Below are 16,395 nucleotides of genomic sequence, written 5' to 3'. Positions count from 1 at the left end.
TTCAAAACTATATGACAAAGCTATATACGAGAAGATCGTTTATAGACCACATCACAAAAACTCAATTTGTAGCCTAAATAATGCATGGAAGCCTTTAAATCTTAAAACGACAACTCAAGGAAAGTTTACGACAAAATGTCTTCTGCTTCAATATGAATATGCGACGACAGGAAACAATCAACGCTTTCACGTTTCTTAGTGCATATACTTGCCAAGTGAACGGTTATTGAGTAAAACCTATTCGTTTTAACGTTATCGCAAAACAGTAATACGTCCATAACATACATTTGAAAATTAAGTAAAATGTTCCATTACTGGCTCTATGAGCTTCGCCAATAGCTTTTTGTTACTGCTTTAGGCTTACTATCACTTTTATGCAACGTAATCAAGTGTTAACTCGCTGCAGCTTTTCGTTTATTTTTGTTAGCAAATAAGCTGTTTATACTGTTTATTCTAGTGCATTACGTGAATACATTACTGCCGAAGCTATATACCTTTCGTGTCAGTTTTTATGAAACCTAACTTTCACAATATTGCGGTATTTCGAAACAGATTTGCAAAGCATTAAACATTACTGCAGCATAGCACGTAATGGTTAAAGCCAGAGGGCTAAACGTAAACATCTACGTCCACCGCGACTTTTTAGTCTCAAATCAGTCTTTCTCCTGGCGGCAAATAATATTGCATCAGAACACGCTTCAAATTTATTTTTATTGAAGCAGCATTAAGCGCAGCAGCAATAACAAGAGTTATTATTTTCATTTCATTTCCATTTAGCAGTTAAAGTTCAACCAAAGGTAGACGGTTAACGCTGCCTATAAAAAAAACTAGCTGCATTGACTATTCTAGCCTTTTTTTGGAAGCAGGTCGATCGTAGGATTTGTGTTCGAGTGAGCAGTGCAAATTGATAGGGAGAAAAACTGAAAGTGCTTCAAAATGACAAATTAAATGGACCAACTTGGATACAATTCATTCACCACTGTGCATCCGCCACGGTTTTTCGCGTTATTGCATTACCATCTCAAAAATTAAGTTCGATTTGAAGCTGACTTGTTCAATTTACCAACCAAGCATTTACCAACAAATACAAATAAAAATGTTTATTATCAGTTCATCACAGTGTTACTGATAGTGGTTGTGTAATTACAACTTTTGTTGATTATTTTGAACGCCCCAAAGTTACAGTCGGTAGTGATCCTAAAACCTTATAATGATGCGCATACAACTGTAGCTTGTGGCAGCAAAGAAAGCGAAGCCTTTTTATGGACGACGTCGAAAAACTAGTACTACCACTAGCCATACATAGGCTACATAAAATTTAGCTATGCCGGGAGACAGAAATCATGAAACAACGAAACGTGATTTTATCTCAAGCCGCTGTCCACTTCCCTTTGCACAACCTAGTTTTTGGCGTGCTTGTAATCGCCTACATGCTGCTAAATTATTGCTGTTGAAATGACTGTTATTCTATTTCCAGTAGACGAAGTAAATTATGTTGATATCTTTTACTGCTGAATGTAAGCCTGACTACAGACACGCTTATTGAGAAGCTGGAGTTCAATTCACTGTAGTATTGAATGCTGTCCAGTTTTGTTATCATAAATAAACATAACCATTAGATATTGATATAATCTGAATAAATACAATTAAATATTCTTCGTCGGTTAACATATTGACGCAGTACATCGAAGTGTTGTAGTGAGGTACACAGTTTTCTAAATAAGCATTGGACATTAACGAACTAGCAGCTTTTATGGAAAACTGTAAGTCTTTTAATTAACTGTAACAAGAAAAACGTCATCACAAAAAGAACGCGAGAGCGATTTAGAAACTACGGAATAAACATAAGATATGTCTTATGCAAGTTAAGGTTTAATACCAGTTCTCAAAACTGTCGCTTTACATTTTACAAGTGTTAGTATAATTTAGACAAACGATAGGATTTTTATACTGTAAATAGAATTGGATAAATGTGATAGCCAAAATATACAAACACAAATATTGATGTAGATGCCGTGATTTTAATTGAGAATTGTTTTGCAACCAATTTACCTATAGTTCTACTGCTAGTACGTTATATAATGCTTGAAGAAGGATACCATCGTTTTGCAGCAAAAAATTGACCATATTCAATATGACTGGTTGTTAGATGTTAGGGATTTGTTTTGTGACTGTGTAATACGCCACTCGTCAAACAAATATTAAACGTTTTTCTAAAGTACAATTAAAATACTTTTCACCTATAAAGACGATGTTTTAATTTATCTGTTGTAAAAAAAATTGCCAAGCCTCAATAATGTAATTACCACATGAACTATGGAATCATTTTCCAGTACCCTGTTAACAATAGAAGACTTATTATAAAAATCTTTCTATTGTTGATACAGTATCAAAAATTCATAGTTGGCAAAATCCCAAATTCAATGATCAAAAAGAAGTTCAGAAATTCTGTAATTTTTGAAAGGTAGATAAAATATCAATAAGCAATAGCGCTATAAAGATCTAATTGAAATGTTAGTTTTAACCATCATAGATTCGTAATAAATCTATAATTCTATATAACAAGTTGGATTATAACTGCAACAAATAGCTATAACTGTAATAAACTCGATTAACAGATTATCCTGCAAGTATACTACTGTATAGTAACAAAAATAAAATTACTTTCTATAATAACTCTCATGCTGAAACAGCAATAAACACTGGTATCACCAGTAGTTGCAATTTATACATGCTTCTAATTAAATAAAATTAAAATAAACGAATCCAACAATGAAAGCAAAAAACACAGGCAGCAGTGTCAAAACAAGAATAATTTCTCTATAAGCTTTCTTCGCTATCCAAGTATCTTGCATAAGCTTATTTGCAATGTTGTGAGCTATTCCAGCCTTGTTTTCAAATGGAAAATCATCCTTTGGAATTGGTTTATCAAGAAATTTGCACAACGGTGCCCAACCCTAAAAGTATAATACATATGTGTAATTTATATCAAAATATTTACAAATTTGTAAAAACAGAAAGATATTACATCAAAACGCTTGCTTCAAAGTTTCAACTAAGCTACCGCAAGCCTAAATGCTGGGGAGTAAAAACTATGACAATGATATCACGGAGACACGAAGACACACATATTATCTCTCTGTCTGTCTGTCTCTCTTTCTCTCTCTCTCTCTCTTAACTTTCTTCCGAATCCTCTTTCGGGGAGGATCGCGAGGATAACAGCTCTAGCAGCTATTTAACCTACAAACAAGTTGCAGACTTTTGCCATAACTGCCAGTGCTGCTAAAAGACATAGCTAGGCCTACCGGGTCTTGACTAGGCCAAGTCAGTGAGGTAAACGTTATATGTACCACCAGTTTGTTGGTGGACCCACCGTTCTTTTAGGTTACTGGTCAGTAATGGCAAGCACACATCTTGTTTGGAAAGTTTTCTCTAGGGTATTATGATGACGTATTACCATTGCCTGTTTAACACTGGCAGGAACTTCAGGGTAATTGTATAATGATTTATGACTAATAGATTCTACCAATCGATTTTATGAGATATTGGGAGCAGGTTGACGACAATTGGGTGGTCATTGATTTATTAATCACTATCGATTTTTTTCTTGGACGTCTTCTCCAGAGAAAACGTCGGAAAGTGCGCTCCTTATGTTAAGACCGCTGTTATACAACGTAGCGGTAAGATCCTTTCCAATCCGTTAGGTTTTGCATCATCATACCATTCAATCACACACTTCCATGTGCGGTCATCAGCTCCAACATGTGTATGAAAGTCGACCAACCAAAATTTGAATTCTTTTGGTGCTACCCTCTTGCAGGGCGGGTTCAATTTCATCCAAAAATTTGAAGTATTGTGAGTTAGAAACATACACTTGTCATTTATACAAAAGAAACTTTGTGCATTCAGCTTTTGCTTTAAAATCAACACTCGGCGTCCTTATGCATCCAACTTTTCTACACAATCCGCCAGCTGAGAATTTATAAAATTTCTCAAATTCTCTTGAGTCGAAACTAATAATTGAAGTCAGCAAAAAAGGATTTCCTCTCATCAGTCAGCTGAACAGTTTCTGAGCCACAGTGCTTTGTTGAAAAAATTCCTACGGTATTCCGGTAATAGCGTTTGGCTTCTTCAACTATGGTTCCTGTTTTTTTCCTGGGGGAGTAAAAAGCTTTAAATATAACTTTATAGGAAGTTCTAGTTTTCAATTGTTGACGTTTGATAACTTTCTGAACTATTAGGCATTGGCTGTCTTTAAAATTACCTTTAAAACTGCAAGTACTCTGCGCTGTTTCGGGTATCCTTTTCAAACACTAAGTCAACGCATTAGTGGTTTACCAACAACGGCAAAAGTTAATGGGTCTAGCTTCTTTTTCGAATTAGACTGTCAGAACCTGTTTTTTTGAACAAAGCCTGGAATGCGTTTCCTATTTACCCATGCGTCGAACTACGTATATAGCATCATTCACATTGTGTACCATTTCATACAGTAGATTGTTGATTTTTTCCAGTTTTAATTTGACCTCTTAGTTTCGATTTATCTTGGTATTGCTATCTCTCTGGAAACAAAGTTTCCCCCTGCTTAGTTTAAAAGATGGTTATGAGGACACTTAAATGCTCTTTTGCCATGATAAGGCAGTATAGTTCATAGAAGAGATCTTTGAGAATCTCAACACGAAATATTTTCAACAGGTTACCTCTTTTACTCGATATTCCAAAAGTTGCTGTGGAGGAACGGTAACTTGAACAAACTTGTTATGTCTTCTATACCACGTCTTCCATACAAACGCATCGGGTTTTTCTATTCCCTAAAAACAAAATTATCCGCTTTGAATTAGTATTAATAATTTAATGAATAAGACATACCGACCTAAATTACGTAACCATTGCCATGTATTCGTACGTTTTCTTGATTTTATTTCGAAAATGCTAAATTTAGCATTTAACTTTTAAATAATTTTGTGATAAATCAAATGTACGCTTCCTTAACGGGAAAATGCCAAATAGCCTATACTTTAAGTAAACAAAACCCTATTCCAAATAATCATAGACTTTGATAGAAGAGGTGAAGCCGAAGCGACGTAAAGTGAGCATTCACTGGTTATTAACGGCACGTTTCAATCATCTTATAGAAATCGGCGATTAAACGCCGGTAATAAATTTATCAGCGAAATAAATGAACACGGCAACAAAATTATCAAAAATCAGACCATCAAAGGATTGATTAAGACCAAGATCGTATTAAGTTAAGCCATTTTGAACTTATTCCAGCTAGGACGTTATTCTCTTTCTGATACAAAAATGCGTCCTCCAATAAATATTTTCAGGTTATTTTCCTTGATAACAACTTACGACAGTGACTCTCATAAGCCAAACGTTCCATTCGATTAGCCGATTTACTGAGGGTGCAAGAGAACGAAACAAACTAATAAAGGGATACTCCTTGGCGGCTCGGTCGACCATTCCTTTGAAACTGCGAAACCATTCATCTTCATCACGTATGGATAAAATAACCTATCAAAAGTACGCGTTGTTTGTTATAAAGCATTATTGAAGAGTTAAGTTTAGGTTATTTTCATTGTAATTTACAACGAAAATCATTAACATTTAAATAAGGCAGATTTGTTAAATTGTTGTGCATTGATAAATGTAATTAACTATGTTTTCTGAAACAATATAACGCCAGTTTTTCTTCTTATTTGGCAAACAATTGCAGTTTATTTAAAGAGCAATAAATAATAATTAACCTTTGCATCTGGCCACCGTTCAAGGAACCTGTCAAAGAAATATGAATGCGGCATGTCGACGACAGCCTCAACATTGTTGGAATAAACGGTGTCGAGTAAAACTCTCATGTCAGGTTGTCTGTTCTTCATCAAATCCTCCCATTCCTCGAAACCAAACTCCGCAGCCTCTTCCACATCATACACTGCAACAGTTATGACATGAGAAACTGTTAAATGTTGTTCATACCCAGCCATATTTTTTAAACATAAAAATACCTTTCATTTAAGGAAGTGTAATGGAAATTTTTTAAGTTTTCTAGTTGTCTTGTAAAGAATGGGTGCCCACTTTAGGAAATGATCCAAAGAAAGATACATGTTTCGCGTGATAATTTCGTCATCAAATACAATGTATCTGATTTGAACATTTGTATGAGTATAGTAAGACATCTGTTTTGATCATGCGTTTTCTATGGCAGTAAACGTCTAGCTTATTTTATAGAAGTACGTTTACAAATTGTTTTCGCCTTGGGGCAGTGTTTTTTGATCTGTAGGAAAACGATCCACACTTTTTGGTTTCATGAGCAAATCATCCAAACACGATCGGATAGCGTTTCTCAAGAAAAACCATAAAAGTGAAAACAGATTTAATTGTCAGTAATGAACTGAAAATTTTTGTTTATTTAACAAAAACAACAAGTCTTATAACAAACAAACTTGCAAGTATGAAGTAGTGATGTTTCATTGTTTAAAATATTGATTTTTTTTCTTAAACGTTCTTAATACGTAGACTATACCATTTCACACATTAAAAATAGGTTTCCACTATTTCACCAGAAAAACATCATGCGTTCGAAACTATTTTGCAAAGCTTCTAATCTAAATTTAACTCCAATAAAAGCTTTAATAAAGCTAAAATCCACTTTTTGCATTCTACTAACCGTCTACCCCTACAGGCTACGTGACATACATATGGTGAAATAGTCACTTCGTAAAAAACATTGCTTTAGGGAGGTATAAGCTCATCTAACCATAATTCTTGGCAAGCAAAATAAATTTATGAAGCAAAATTTCTCACAAAAATTCCGGTTATTTAAGACGTGAATTCTAGAACAAAAAAATAGAGTGCGTAAAAAGTACAAAGGGAATCAATTGTCAAGCATGACATCATACCAAAAACAAACAAGTCTTCAGACAAGTTTGACACAAAACCCTGCACACAATCACTAAAAGATCTTGATAAATTGTAGCTTACACGATGAACACAAATGAAAACGTGGCCATGTGCAGATCTCACGTGAATTGAGTATCTTGCCACATGGCCTGGTAGATCAGGGAATTCATTACGCGATAGTTTACAAGATCAGATCCAGATCAAGGCTCAATTAAAAGCTTAACTGTAGCCTACTTATTTTTTGCAAAAATGTCACCAAAACTTAAACATACATTCGCAGAATGTGAAGAATGCGGACCTACCTGCGTCATAGCCCAAAATTCTCAGTGCTCTAGCTAAAGACTTTGTTCCTGTTTTTGGTGCACCAGCACATATCACCTTCATATTACAGTATAGCAATTTAGTCGTTACAGGCAGTTATCAACCACAATCTGAAACTTATCGAATTTGTAACAGTTTTCGGTTATCTTTTTGTGTTATAAAATGTGTCATACATATTTAATTTATGGTTTCCTTGGCCTGCATATCTCATCATCAACATCTTTTCCAAGCCTACCAATGCAACAGTTCAACCAAGAGCGAACACTTTTCTGCGTTTTCTTCTCATTAGGCTGCATCCTACTATTTACCTGGCTACTTTCACGTCGTTCGAGCGTGACACGTATGCTTGCTTAGCACACACTTGAAACATATAGGGAAGAATACAACTACTCGTTGTGACCGGCCTGGTTTAATAAACTCGAGAGAGAAATGTTGCTTGTGCTTACGGTAGGTGAGGAAGGAATTTAAGCCTTGGTTCACACAAAGATTTTTCGTTAGCGGATTTTACGTTTGTTTGCGAATAATTCAAAGTAAAAAATAGCTAAAGTATATTATATTCCAAAATGTAACAAATGTAGCTACACCAAATGCTAATTTGTACCTAACACTGCTGCTAACTATTAATTAATTATCAAACAGCATAACAAATGCAACTAATGTAGCCTACTTATGGGAAACATGATGCAACGGTAGGAAATGCAACAATTGCAACCAATTTCTATATTGTAAACAAAACTGTTTCTGTTGACCAGGGTCCGTAATAATCCAAAGCTAGGAATAATTCTAAGGTCTACATTTATTTATGGGCACATTCTTAATGTTCGCGATGCTTTAACTTGTACCCCTTGCATGATTATAGGTTCCTACAAATGGCGGAAATAGAAAAGATAAACTGTATGTATTAGATTGTATACTCTACGCATGCATTTTGTATCTAAAAAACAGTTATCGCTTGTAAAAAAATAATATATGCATTACTGCGCTTTGCTTTGGCTATAATTTATCACAAAGCGACTGTTTCATTTACGTAGTCAGGCAGTTCATTGTTAAAGATACCGTTTAAAAGTGAAGCTGCCACTATTTCAAGGGAAAAAATCGTGCATTCGAGGCTATATTTTTCACAGTTTCTTATTAACTTATTAACCCTAACGTAAATCTTATAACATAGCAGACCTAGGCTAAACCTGACCTAAATAATCTAAGAATAGTTTTCAGTGTAAGTACACTGGAGAAAGGGTTTTTATTAATATGTCATGGCTGAGTTGAGTAGTTGTTGCCATAAGTATCGCAAAAAACGCAAATTCAGTGCTTCAGGTGTTTGATCAACTATGGAAGGAATGCAGCGTGTGGCCGACAGGCGACAAGAAATACAGTGGGTATAATTAAAGCGTAATTAAGTGCATAACAGGAATATTTTGCCTCAATTAAGCTTAACCTAGTGTGTATTTGTCAAGGTGAATGAAGATGTTAAAACGAGGGGCAAGTCCAAAAACAAGCTGGTCTTAAATCATAGAGTGGTTGTCAGCGAATATACTCGTGAAATGATTTGTACTAAAATGTAGACGAGAATCACGGTTTTTATAACGTCAGTACCTCACAATAAAAAACAATAGGGATACGTCAGATATTTGGATTAGTATGAAGAGAAGGTTTTGTGTTACCTACAAGTAAATGCAGTAATATATAAAATTATAGTGGACTTATGTGTATAACAGTAATATTTTACGTTAAATAAGCTTGAACTGGCTTATTTAAACAAATAACGTTGATGTATTTGTACCGGCTAATACTAATGTAAATGCTAACCTGCAGTACAGATCAGTCTTAGCTGTAAGCTCTAGACTCTAGACTCTAGACTCTAGAGTCTATAGACATGTTTTTACCGCAGTCACGGTAACTGTGGTAAAAACAAGAATGCTTTACCGGTTTATGTAGGCTACAATTTTGGCAATGACTCTTCCTCAATCACCAGTTTATGTACCGTCATCTGTGTCATTCCTACAAGGAATTGTCACATGGAACATTGCCTGCGCAGAAAATTAATAAAGTTCACTTAGCAGCAAACAAGATGACGAATGACACAAATTAGAAAGCTGGGCAAATCTCACAAGAAGAGGAAAAATAGCTGTCATGCTTAGGCAAAAGTGTGTTAAAAATGCCGATACCATAATCATTTTAACGTGAAGTGAGGGTCGAAAATCCTGGTTGTAAACACTAATAACTCGACGAAGTCGCTTCAAACGGATCATGGTTGCAGGAGTTAGGATCGTCGCCGAAAAATCGTTTTACTGAGCAATTGCAGGTGAATGACTGTGATATGGAATTCCAATTAGACAGTGGTGGGGATGTGAACGCAATGTGCCAAAAGTTCCTTCGCAAGAAAAGTCCACGTTGATGCAGATATGCTTATGTGGTACAAGTTCGGTAATGAAACTGTTAGGAAAAAACGACAATGGTTCTGAACCCTAAGACGAATGAAGAGCACGCTGTTGCATTAAATGTTGTCCAAAATTCTTTCGACTGCTTATTAAGATTGCATACTATTCAGACAATGAGCCTTATTACGGTGAAGGATGAGCGTTTTATATCCGTAGTGCAATAAGACGATCTGGGCCCAGTCCGACTCACCGTGGACCCAGAACCTACTTCAAACGTCTTATCTTGCAGGAAGATTCCATTTTATCGTCGAAAAGAGGTGCAGGAAGAACGTCTTCGCTTGAAGAAGAGAGGAGTATTACAATGTGTCGACGATCCAACAGAATGGGTCAGTCAGATGGCTGCCGTAGAGAAACCAAATCGAGGTTTAAGAATCTGCGTGTATCCCCAGCAGCCATTGAATCGACCCCTAAAGCGAAAACATTTCAAACTACCAACGATTGATGATGTATTGCCGAAACTCAGACAGGCAAAAGAATTCAGCGAGCTAGATGTCAAAGAACGTTACTTGCGTGTAAAACTAGACGATTTATGGCGAATTTAACAAGTGATCTAGAACCTCTTCGTACGCTAAATGTAACGGGGAAATGGACCAAAGGTGAACTAGCAGCGTTTGACATAAAAACAAAAGTTATTGTGACACCTGTCCTGTTATATTATGATTCAAGTAAAGCTTTGTGCTTTCAAGTTGATCGTCCCAAAGATGGACTAGAGCAGTGCTCATGCAAGAAAGTGAGCCGGTAGAATATGCATCCAGATCACTGACGCCAGCCAAGCGGAACTGGGCGCAAATTGAAAAAGAAACGTTGGCAGTTGTTTACGGTTTTGAGCGATTTCACCAATATACAGGGTGGGGCAGAAAAACCTACCACATTTCAAACTAGGAAAAAGAGACAAAATTTATAAGCAATCAAAACATTTATTGTCTCATCTCAAAGTCAAAAGGTTACCATTTGATGTAATCATGTTTTAATTATTCCATCCTGTAGGTGGTGCCCTCGAGATGAAGATGGCGCCCTCGAGGCCTTCCAGGTGGCTTTCGAATTAGTGCTGAACCCGTAGCTCTGAAATTTTTGACCCAGAGCATTACAGAGTTTCGATTGGGTCCAGGGTCGTTACGGTTTAGTTTGAAATGAGTCTTAAAATTTCTTAGCGTTCGAGTCACAGATTCCCCATTTCTAATGAAATCTTCCACAATAAATGCACGGTGTTGGCACAGGCACGCCAGTCCAGGCCATTTTACATACAGATACAAAATTTTAAAAAATTGCACAAAACATTATTTACTTATAAAAACTAAAACCTGAAACACAAATGGTAAGTCCTTTGCTGCAAAATTTCAATTCAACCTCCTGTCAGACTGCTACAGCTTTGGTACAGTAACAATTTGAAATGTGGTAGGTTTTTCTGACCCACCCTGTACTTTTGCAAGAGAAGTTGTTGTCGAAAACGACCACAAGCCGTTGGAAACAATCTTAACAAAACCTCTAAGACAGGTACCGCGACGTCTTCAATCATTAATCATGCGTCTTAACCGATACGACATCGCTTTGCAATACACACCCTGTCGTGACATTTTGTTACTGCTGATACACTCAGCCGAGCATCTATCGAGGCATCAAACACAGAGAGAAGAATAATTATGAGCATTGAGGCATTTACAAGTAGGCTATTCCTGACAAACGGATTGAACGAGTTAAAGCAGCGCCAAAAGATGATACAGAAATTGAGATGCTGTTAGAAGTGATAGAAAACGGCCGTGCGGATACAAAGCAGCAGTTAGGAGCAGAAGGAGAGAGAATACTCATTCCAAAATCTCTTACAGCTGACATGAAGCGTGTCTTCGCAGTTTACATCATGGTTTTGTCAGCATGATGAGCGTGGCACAATGTTTTGGATCGGTATGCCCAGTGAAATGAAGGAAATCGCTGCCTCGTGCGAAGCATGCAATTAACTGAAACCAGAAAATCAAAAGGAAACTGTGAAACTCTATGACGAGGGAAATCAGCCATGGGAAAAAGTAGCAATTGATATTTGTGAACATGAAGGCCGCCAACACCTGGTAACAGTGGATTATTTTTCAAATTTTATTAAAGTGCCTGATGTTATATGTCTATGGTCTTGTGTGTATGATTTCTATGAATACGAGCTTCAGCTCTATATATATACAGCACACTGTTTGAGGGGTAAAGAGCCCTTGAGCATTAATAAAGCTAGTTGTGTATGACGCGACAAACACTACGTGGAGTCAGAAGTGGGATTTGAACCCACGCCTCCATTCCGAGACCAGCGTAACAAAAAACGTTATTTGCAAAAGGCAACTTCAGTAAACTTCGTCATACTTTCCAAAATAATATAATATCACCATCAACAGTAACGATCCAGCAAGGTAAATAAAGTTAGTACAAGAACACGTAACAAGTTTAGTCTTGGAAAATGAGTTATACTATTTGACATAGACGACAAGAATTCACAAACAACCCAACCGTATCACAAAAAAGAAATGGTTTTCCATATTTAAATAAAGTTGCCAAATTTTTAGAAAATCATCAAGTTGATAAAGGCATGGTAGTGTGGGAAAATTTTGGTTAAAGTACTTTCTTTGAAAATTTAGCATCTCAAGACTCTGCCATTAAAAAGCCTTTCCGGAATGTTTTAAAAATTTTGTTAAATATTTAATCAACGCATTACTTATAAATCATATTAAGATATTTCGATTATCTAATAGGGCAATCATATGGGCTTTACGGCTATCATTGTTTTAGGAATTTGAAGTGCGGCTTCACATTAGGGGACTTACCAGCCAGTGCAATTTTTCATTGTTTCTTCGTTAATAGGAATCAATTAGTTACATTATTCGACGACGTAACATATATTTCAAACAAACCAAGGTGTATATTTGCTAAATTTCTAGTTTGTTGCTCCGCACTCTACTTTGGAGTAAGCGCTTAGGCACGAATTCTTTTAATTCTTGTATTAGCTGTTGCTTAACTATGGTGCAACTTAGCCTAACTTCATCACACTCTACAGATGAAAGCCATGAGCCAAATTTGGTTTAACAGAAAACAGGTGATGTTAAAGAATCAAGATCCAAATAAAATTAGTTTTGCAAAACACACATCCCGTAATAAATGCAATTGAAACTAATGCTAGTAGTTACACATGACAAGATAGTTTTCATAAGTTTAAATGAGTTTAAATGTGATGTAAGAATGGGCCTGCCGGTGGTCGGTCAACTCAACCCCGGACAAATCAACTCCGGACAACTCAACCTCTGTCTAACTAACTTAAAAAAAATTACATGAACAGAGTTTCAAGTACGTTTGCTTGGTTGCATTACTTTGAGCTCATAAAATTGTGCACGTAAAAAACAAATCTCAATTTGGACGCCACCAAAATCAATCTTGCAAAAGTTCATTGAAATAAACTAAAAATAACTTTTGAGGTGCTCTGTATTTCTACTATTGTTTTTGTACAATAATACTACATAGGCTTCTTGTAAATTTTCTGTTTTTATTGCATTTTGCTATGCAGGACTTACCTGAGAGCATATCACTCGAGAAAAAATTTGACAAACAAACCACGTACTTACAGACTTTTGGGTAAACATGCTTATTTCTTATAAAAGCGTACGTATTCTGGTGGGCCTATTTGTGCCAGTGGGCCTGAGGCTGCAGCCCTATCAGCTTCGCCTTAATCCGCTACTGGTGCCATACCATGCCAAAACTCGCCAACTTCGTACAGAATTCAACCTGACGCAACCTGGCGGCATCTTCCTGGCTGGGGTTCGGCTCTTTAACACTGCTTTCAACTTCAGAAAGTTTGTTTGAATAAGGTTCTAAAATACTTTTACAACGTAAAAACGCGCTACGGTTTATAGAAAGCGACAGTTAACTGAGTTAAGCAACCGTAAATGGTTTAATTTGGTTAACAGTATAATCTACGATGCGGCACATCGTTTACAAATTGCATGCGTGTTCACAAATCATGTACGCGTTCACAATTTGCAATAGCGTATAGGCCTAATAGTGACGCGTTCTGTCAACACAGCTATGTTTTTTACACGATAGTTTAGCGTGCATGCAATTTTCGAACCTTTCAGCCAGGCAAAATATCATACTTACGAATAGGGCTACTGTATAAAGCGAATTCTGACACTATGGCTAACCATACAGTGTTGAGTCGAACTTTTCGCACATTTAAGAAGCAGAGCTATCAACATAACCTTGCCAATAAGTATTGAAAGGTGACAAGGTTTATTATTGTATTGTACATACTGTACAGTATATAAAACAACATACTATATATAATAATTAATCTAAAACCCAGTCATCAAGCACATTGTTTTACATAGTTGTCTGAACCGTGTTAACCAGATTTTAAAGTAAAATAAAAAAACAGGATATAGGCTATACGTACTTTGGCACTCTTAAGGTTAATTTTATATTTTTCGACACGAGCTTTCGCAAGTTGAATAGACTACTGCGTTCTTAGCTTTACTTTTTCAGGTTTTATTTGCGTCGCAATTTCATACAAAAGTCAAATTTGAAAGGAGTTATGTTTCTTAAGCTGAGGTAACTAGGAGAAGTGTGCTGGGTCCGAATCGTTCGATGAGCCAAAAATTTTATTTGGGTTTTTTACCAAATTGCTAAACGAATTTTGAAATAGGCCTATTTTTAGTTTGTTTGAATTTGTACTTGGTCGGGATAGCATAGTCTATAATAGTAGGCTCAACTTTTCTTTTACGAAGAAACTTATAGGCTTGTGGCGTTAGTAGACGCTATACATACATCTCTCATGGAAATGACAAAACGTCACTATGATCTTCCTTATCATAGTTAATGTGCGTTATTTGCTTGACTGCCGTTATTGAAGGCCGTGTGACAGCAAGGTCACTAATCACGTTGTGTTTCTGCACTATCCTATTTGTGACACCGTCACAAACGGTTGTATTTGTTTCAAGTAGGCATTAGACATAGCTATGTTTTTAACACGATTGTTTAGGTTGCATGCAATTTTCGAACCTTTCAGCCAGGCTAAATACCATACTTACGAATACTGTATAAAGCGAATTCTGACACTATGGCTAACCATACAGTGTTGAGTCGAACTTTTCGCACATTAAAGAAGCAGAGCTATCAACCAATAATGGTACCTATGGTTAGCCATAGTGTCCGAATTCGCTTTATACAGTAGCCCTATTCGTAAGTATGATATTTTGCCTGGCTGAAAGGTTCGAAAATTACATTCACGCTAAAATATCGTGTAAAAAACATAGATGTGTTGAGAGAACGCGTCATTATTAGGCCTATAGGCTATTGCAAATTGTGAAAGCGTTCATGATTTGTGAACTAACGACAATACCTGTTTTCCATTCTAAGTCTACCTCTATTCTTTGAGGCAACAAAGTAATGCTGTCTGAGAAGGACACCTTACTTCTGAAAAGGAATCAAAGCCGTTTTATCAGGAGTCAGTTTATTATACATATCCGATAGGCAACTATACGTCTCTGTAGGAACTTAGACAACTAAAAAGCACTCATGTCAATGAAAATTTAGTAGCTTATTTTTCTTTTTGCTCCCCCACCGTTGATACATACCGCACCATCTACCTAAGGTGAGACGAATCGTTTTTTTTAATAAAAAATGCAGTATCATGTTTAATTTTCCATAAATCGTGGAAATGGTATGAATAACCCATAGGCTTGTGATAAATATATCAATTAATATAATATAAAATTGTGTACGACATAGAATTCTCGTCTATCGAATCAGCGAAGCATAACACTTTGTGACGTAATCGATTGCTTCTCTGTTACTGTGCGTGCATTACGAGTCATCACTTAACAGTCGTATGTTCAACGCTGCAACATGTCTTTATGCTGTTGCTGTCACAATGTTCTATCTTGATGTACTCGTTCAATGAAGCTTCAATATAATCAGATTATACAGTTGTCATTCCTGTGTCATTATTGCTGAAGTCTATCAAAGTTCACTGTTAAGATATACACAAGTAAACAGACTTTGTAAGGAAGTGGGTAAACCTTACAGGTTAAGGTACCATTTACCACTTTTCATTACAGGCTTATACAGGACCAAAATGAAAATATAGGCTTATACTGTCTCATTGGCCCCATAGTCTACCATTTCACACAAACGTTTAATAACTTTGTAAACTTTGAGCTGCTAGGCTATATCAAAAAATGAATTTGGCAGGTAGCTCGTCTGTGCTTACGTTTCTAAATACAAAGACTACCGCAAACTAAACTTTAGCCAATCTTTTTTGGACCTTTTGGACTGGAAGCAGTATAGGCCTATACGTTTATTTTCGCAGTGTTTGAAGTTACGCAGTTGTATCTTCGGCCCTATCATTGGATGATGGGCCACACAGTTCTTATATTTGATTCTTTAGTATGTTATGACATGACTGTAATAATAAGATCTCTCCGTTAATTACTGCTGAACCCAGACATTCCAAATTTTAATCTCTTGCTAAACGTTCTTGTCTTTGTTAAAAGTCAACAACAATCTCTGCGTCCATATTTCATTTTAATATGTTATTGCATGCAACGTATGTAGTTCAACGTTTTTCCATCGTTACTGTCCATTTGCAACAGTCGGCGAAGCCTACATATTGTTATTTGTTATCTTAAATTCTTTAAAATCTTGTTCTTTGTAACCTAGATACTATAAAAGCATGCTCTCGTAACCTATTTTACGCGAGATCTGAAAGGTTTTAAGA

General features: G+C 36.2%; 1 protein-coding gene across 1 annotated transcript; it reads right to left on the bottom strand.

Annotated features, from left to right (window-relative positions):
* Positions 1-1,611: 1,611 nt before the first annotated feature.
* Positions 1,612-7,477, bottom strand: LOC143458952 (uncharacterized). Its single transcript, XM_076955864.1, has 5 exons — positions 7,200-7,477; positions 5,748-5,929; positions 5,353-5,514; positions 4,698-4,808; positions 1,612-2,957 (listed from the first exon to the last, which is right to left on the bottom strand). Exons 1-5 carry the CDS (start codon positions 7,279-7,281, stop codon positions 2,742-2,744), a joined length of 753 nt encoding a protein of 250 aa, XP_076811979.1. The 5' UTR covers positions 7,282-7,477; the 3' UTR covers positions 1,612-2,741.
* Positions 7,478-16,395: the final 8,918 nt, after the last annotated feature.

The sequence above is a fragment of the Clavelina lepadiformis genome, chromosome 5, assembly GCF_947623445.1.
Source record: "Clavelina lepadiformis chromosome 5, kaClaLepa1.1, whole genome shotgun sequence".
In the NCBI taxonomy this organism is placed as follows: Eukaryota; Metazoa; Chordata; class Ascidiacea; order Aplousobranchia; family Clavelinidae; genus Clavelina; species Clavelina lepadiformis.
This window is presented reverse-complemented; position numbering and strand designations above follow the sequence as displayed.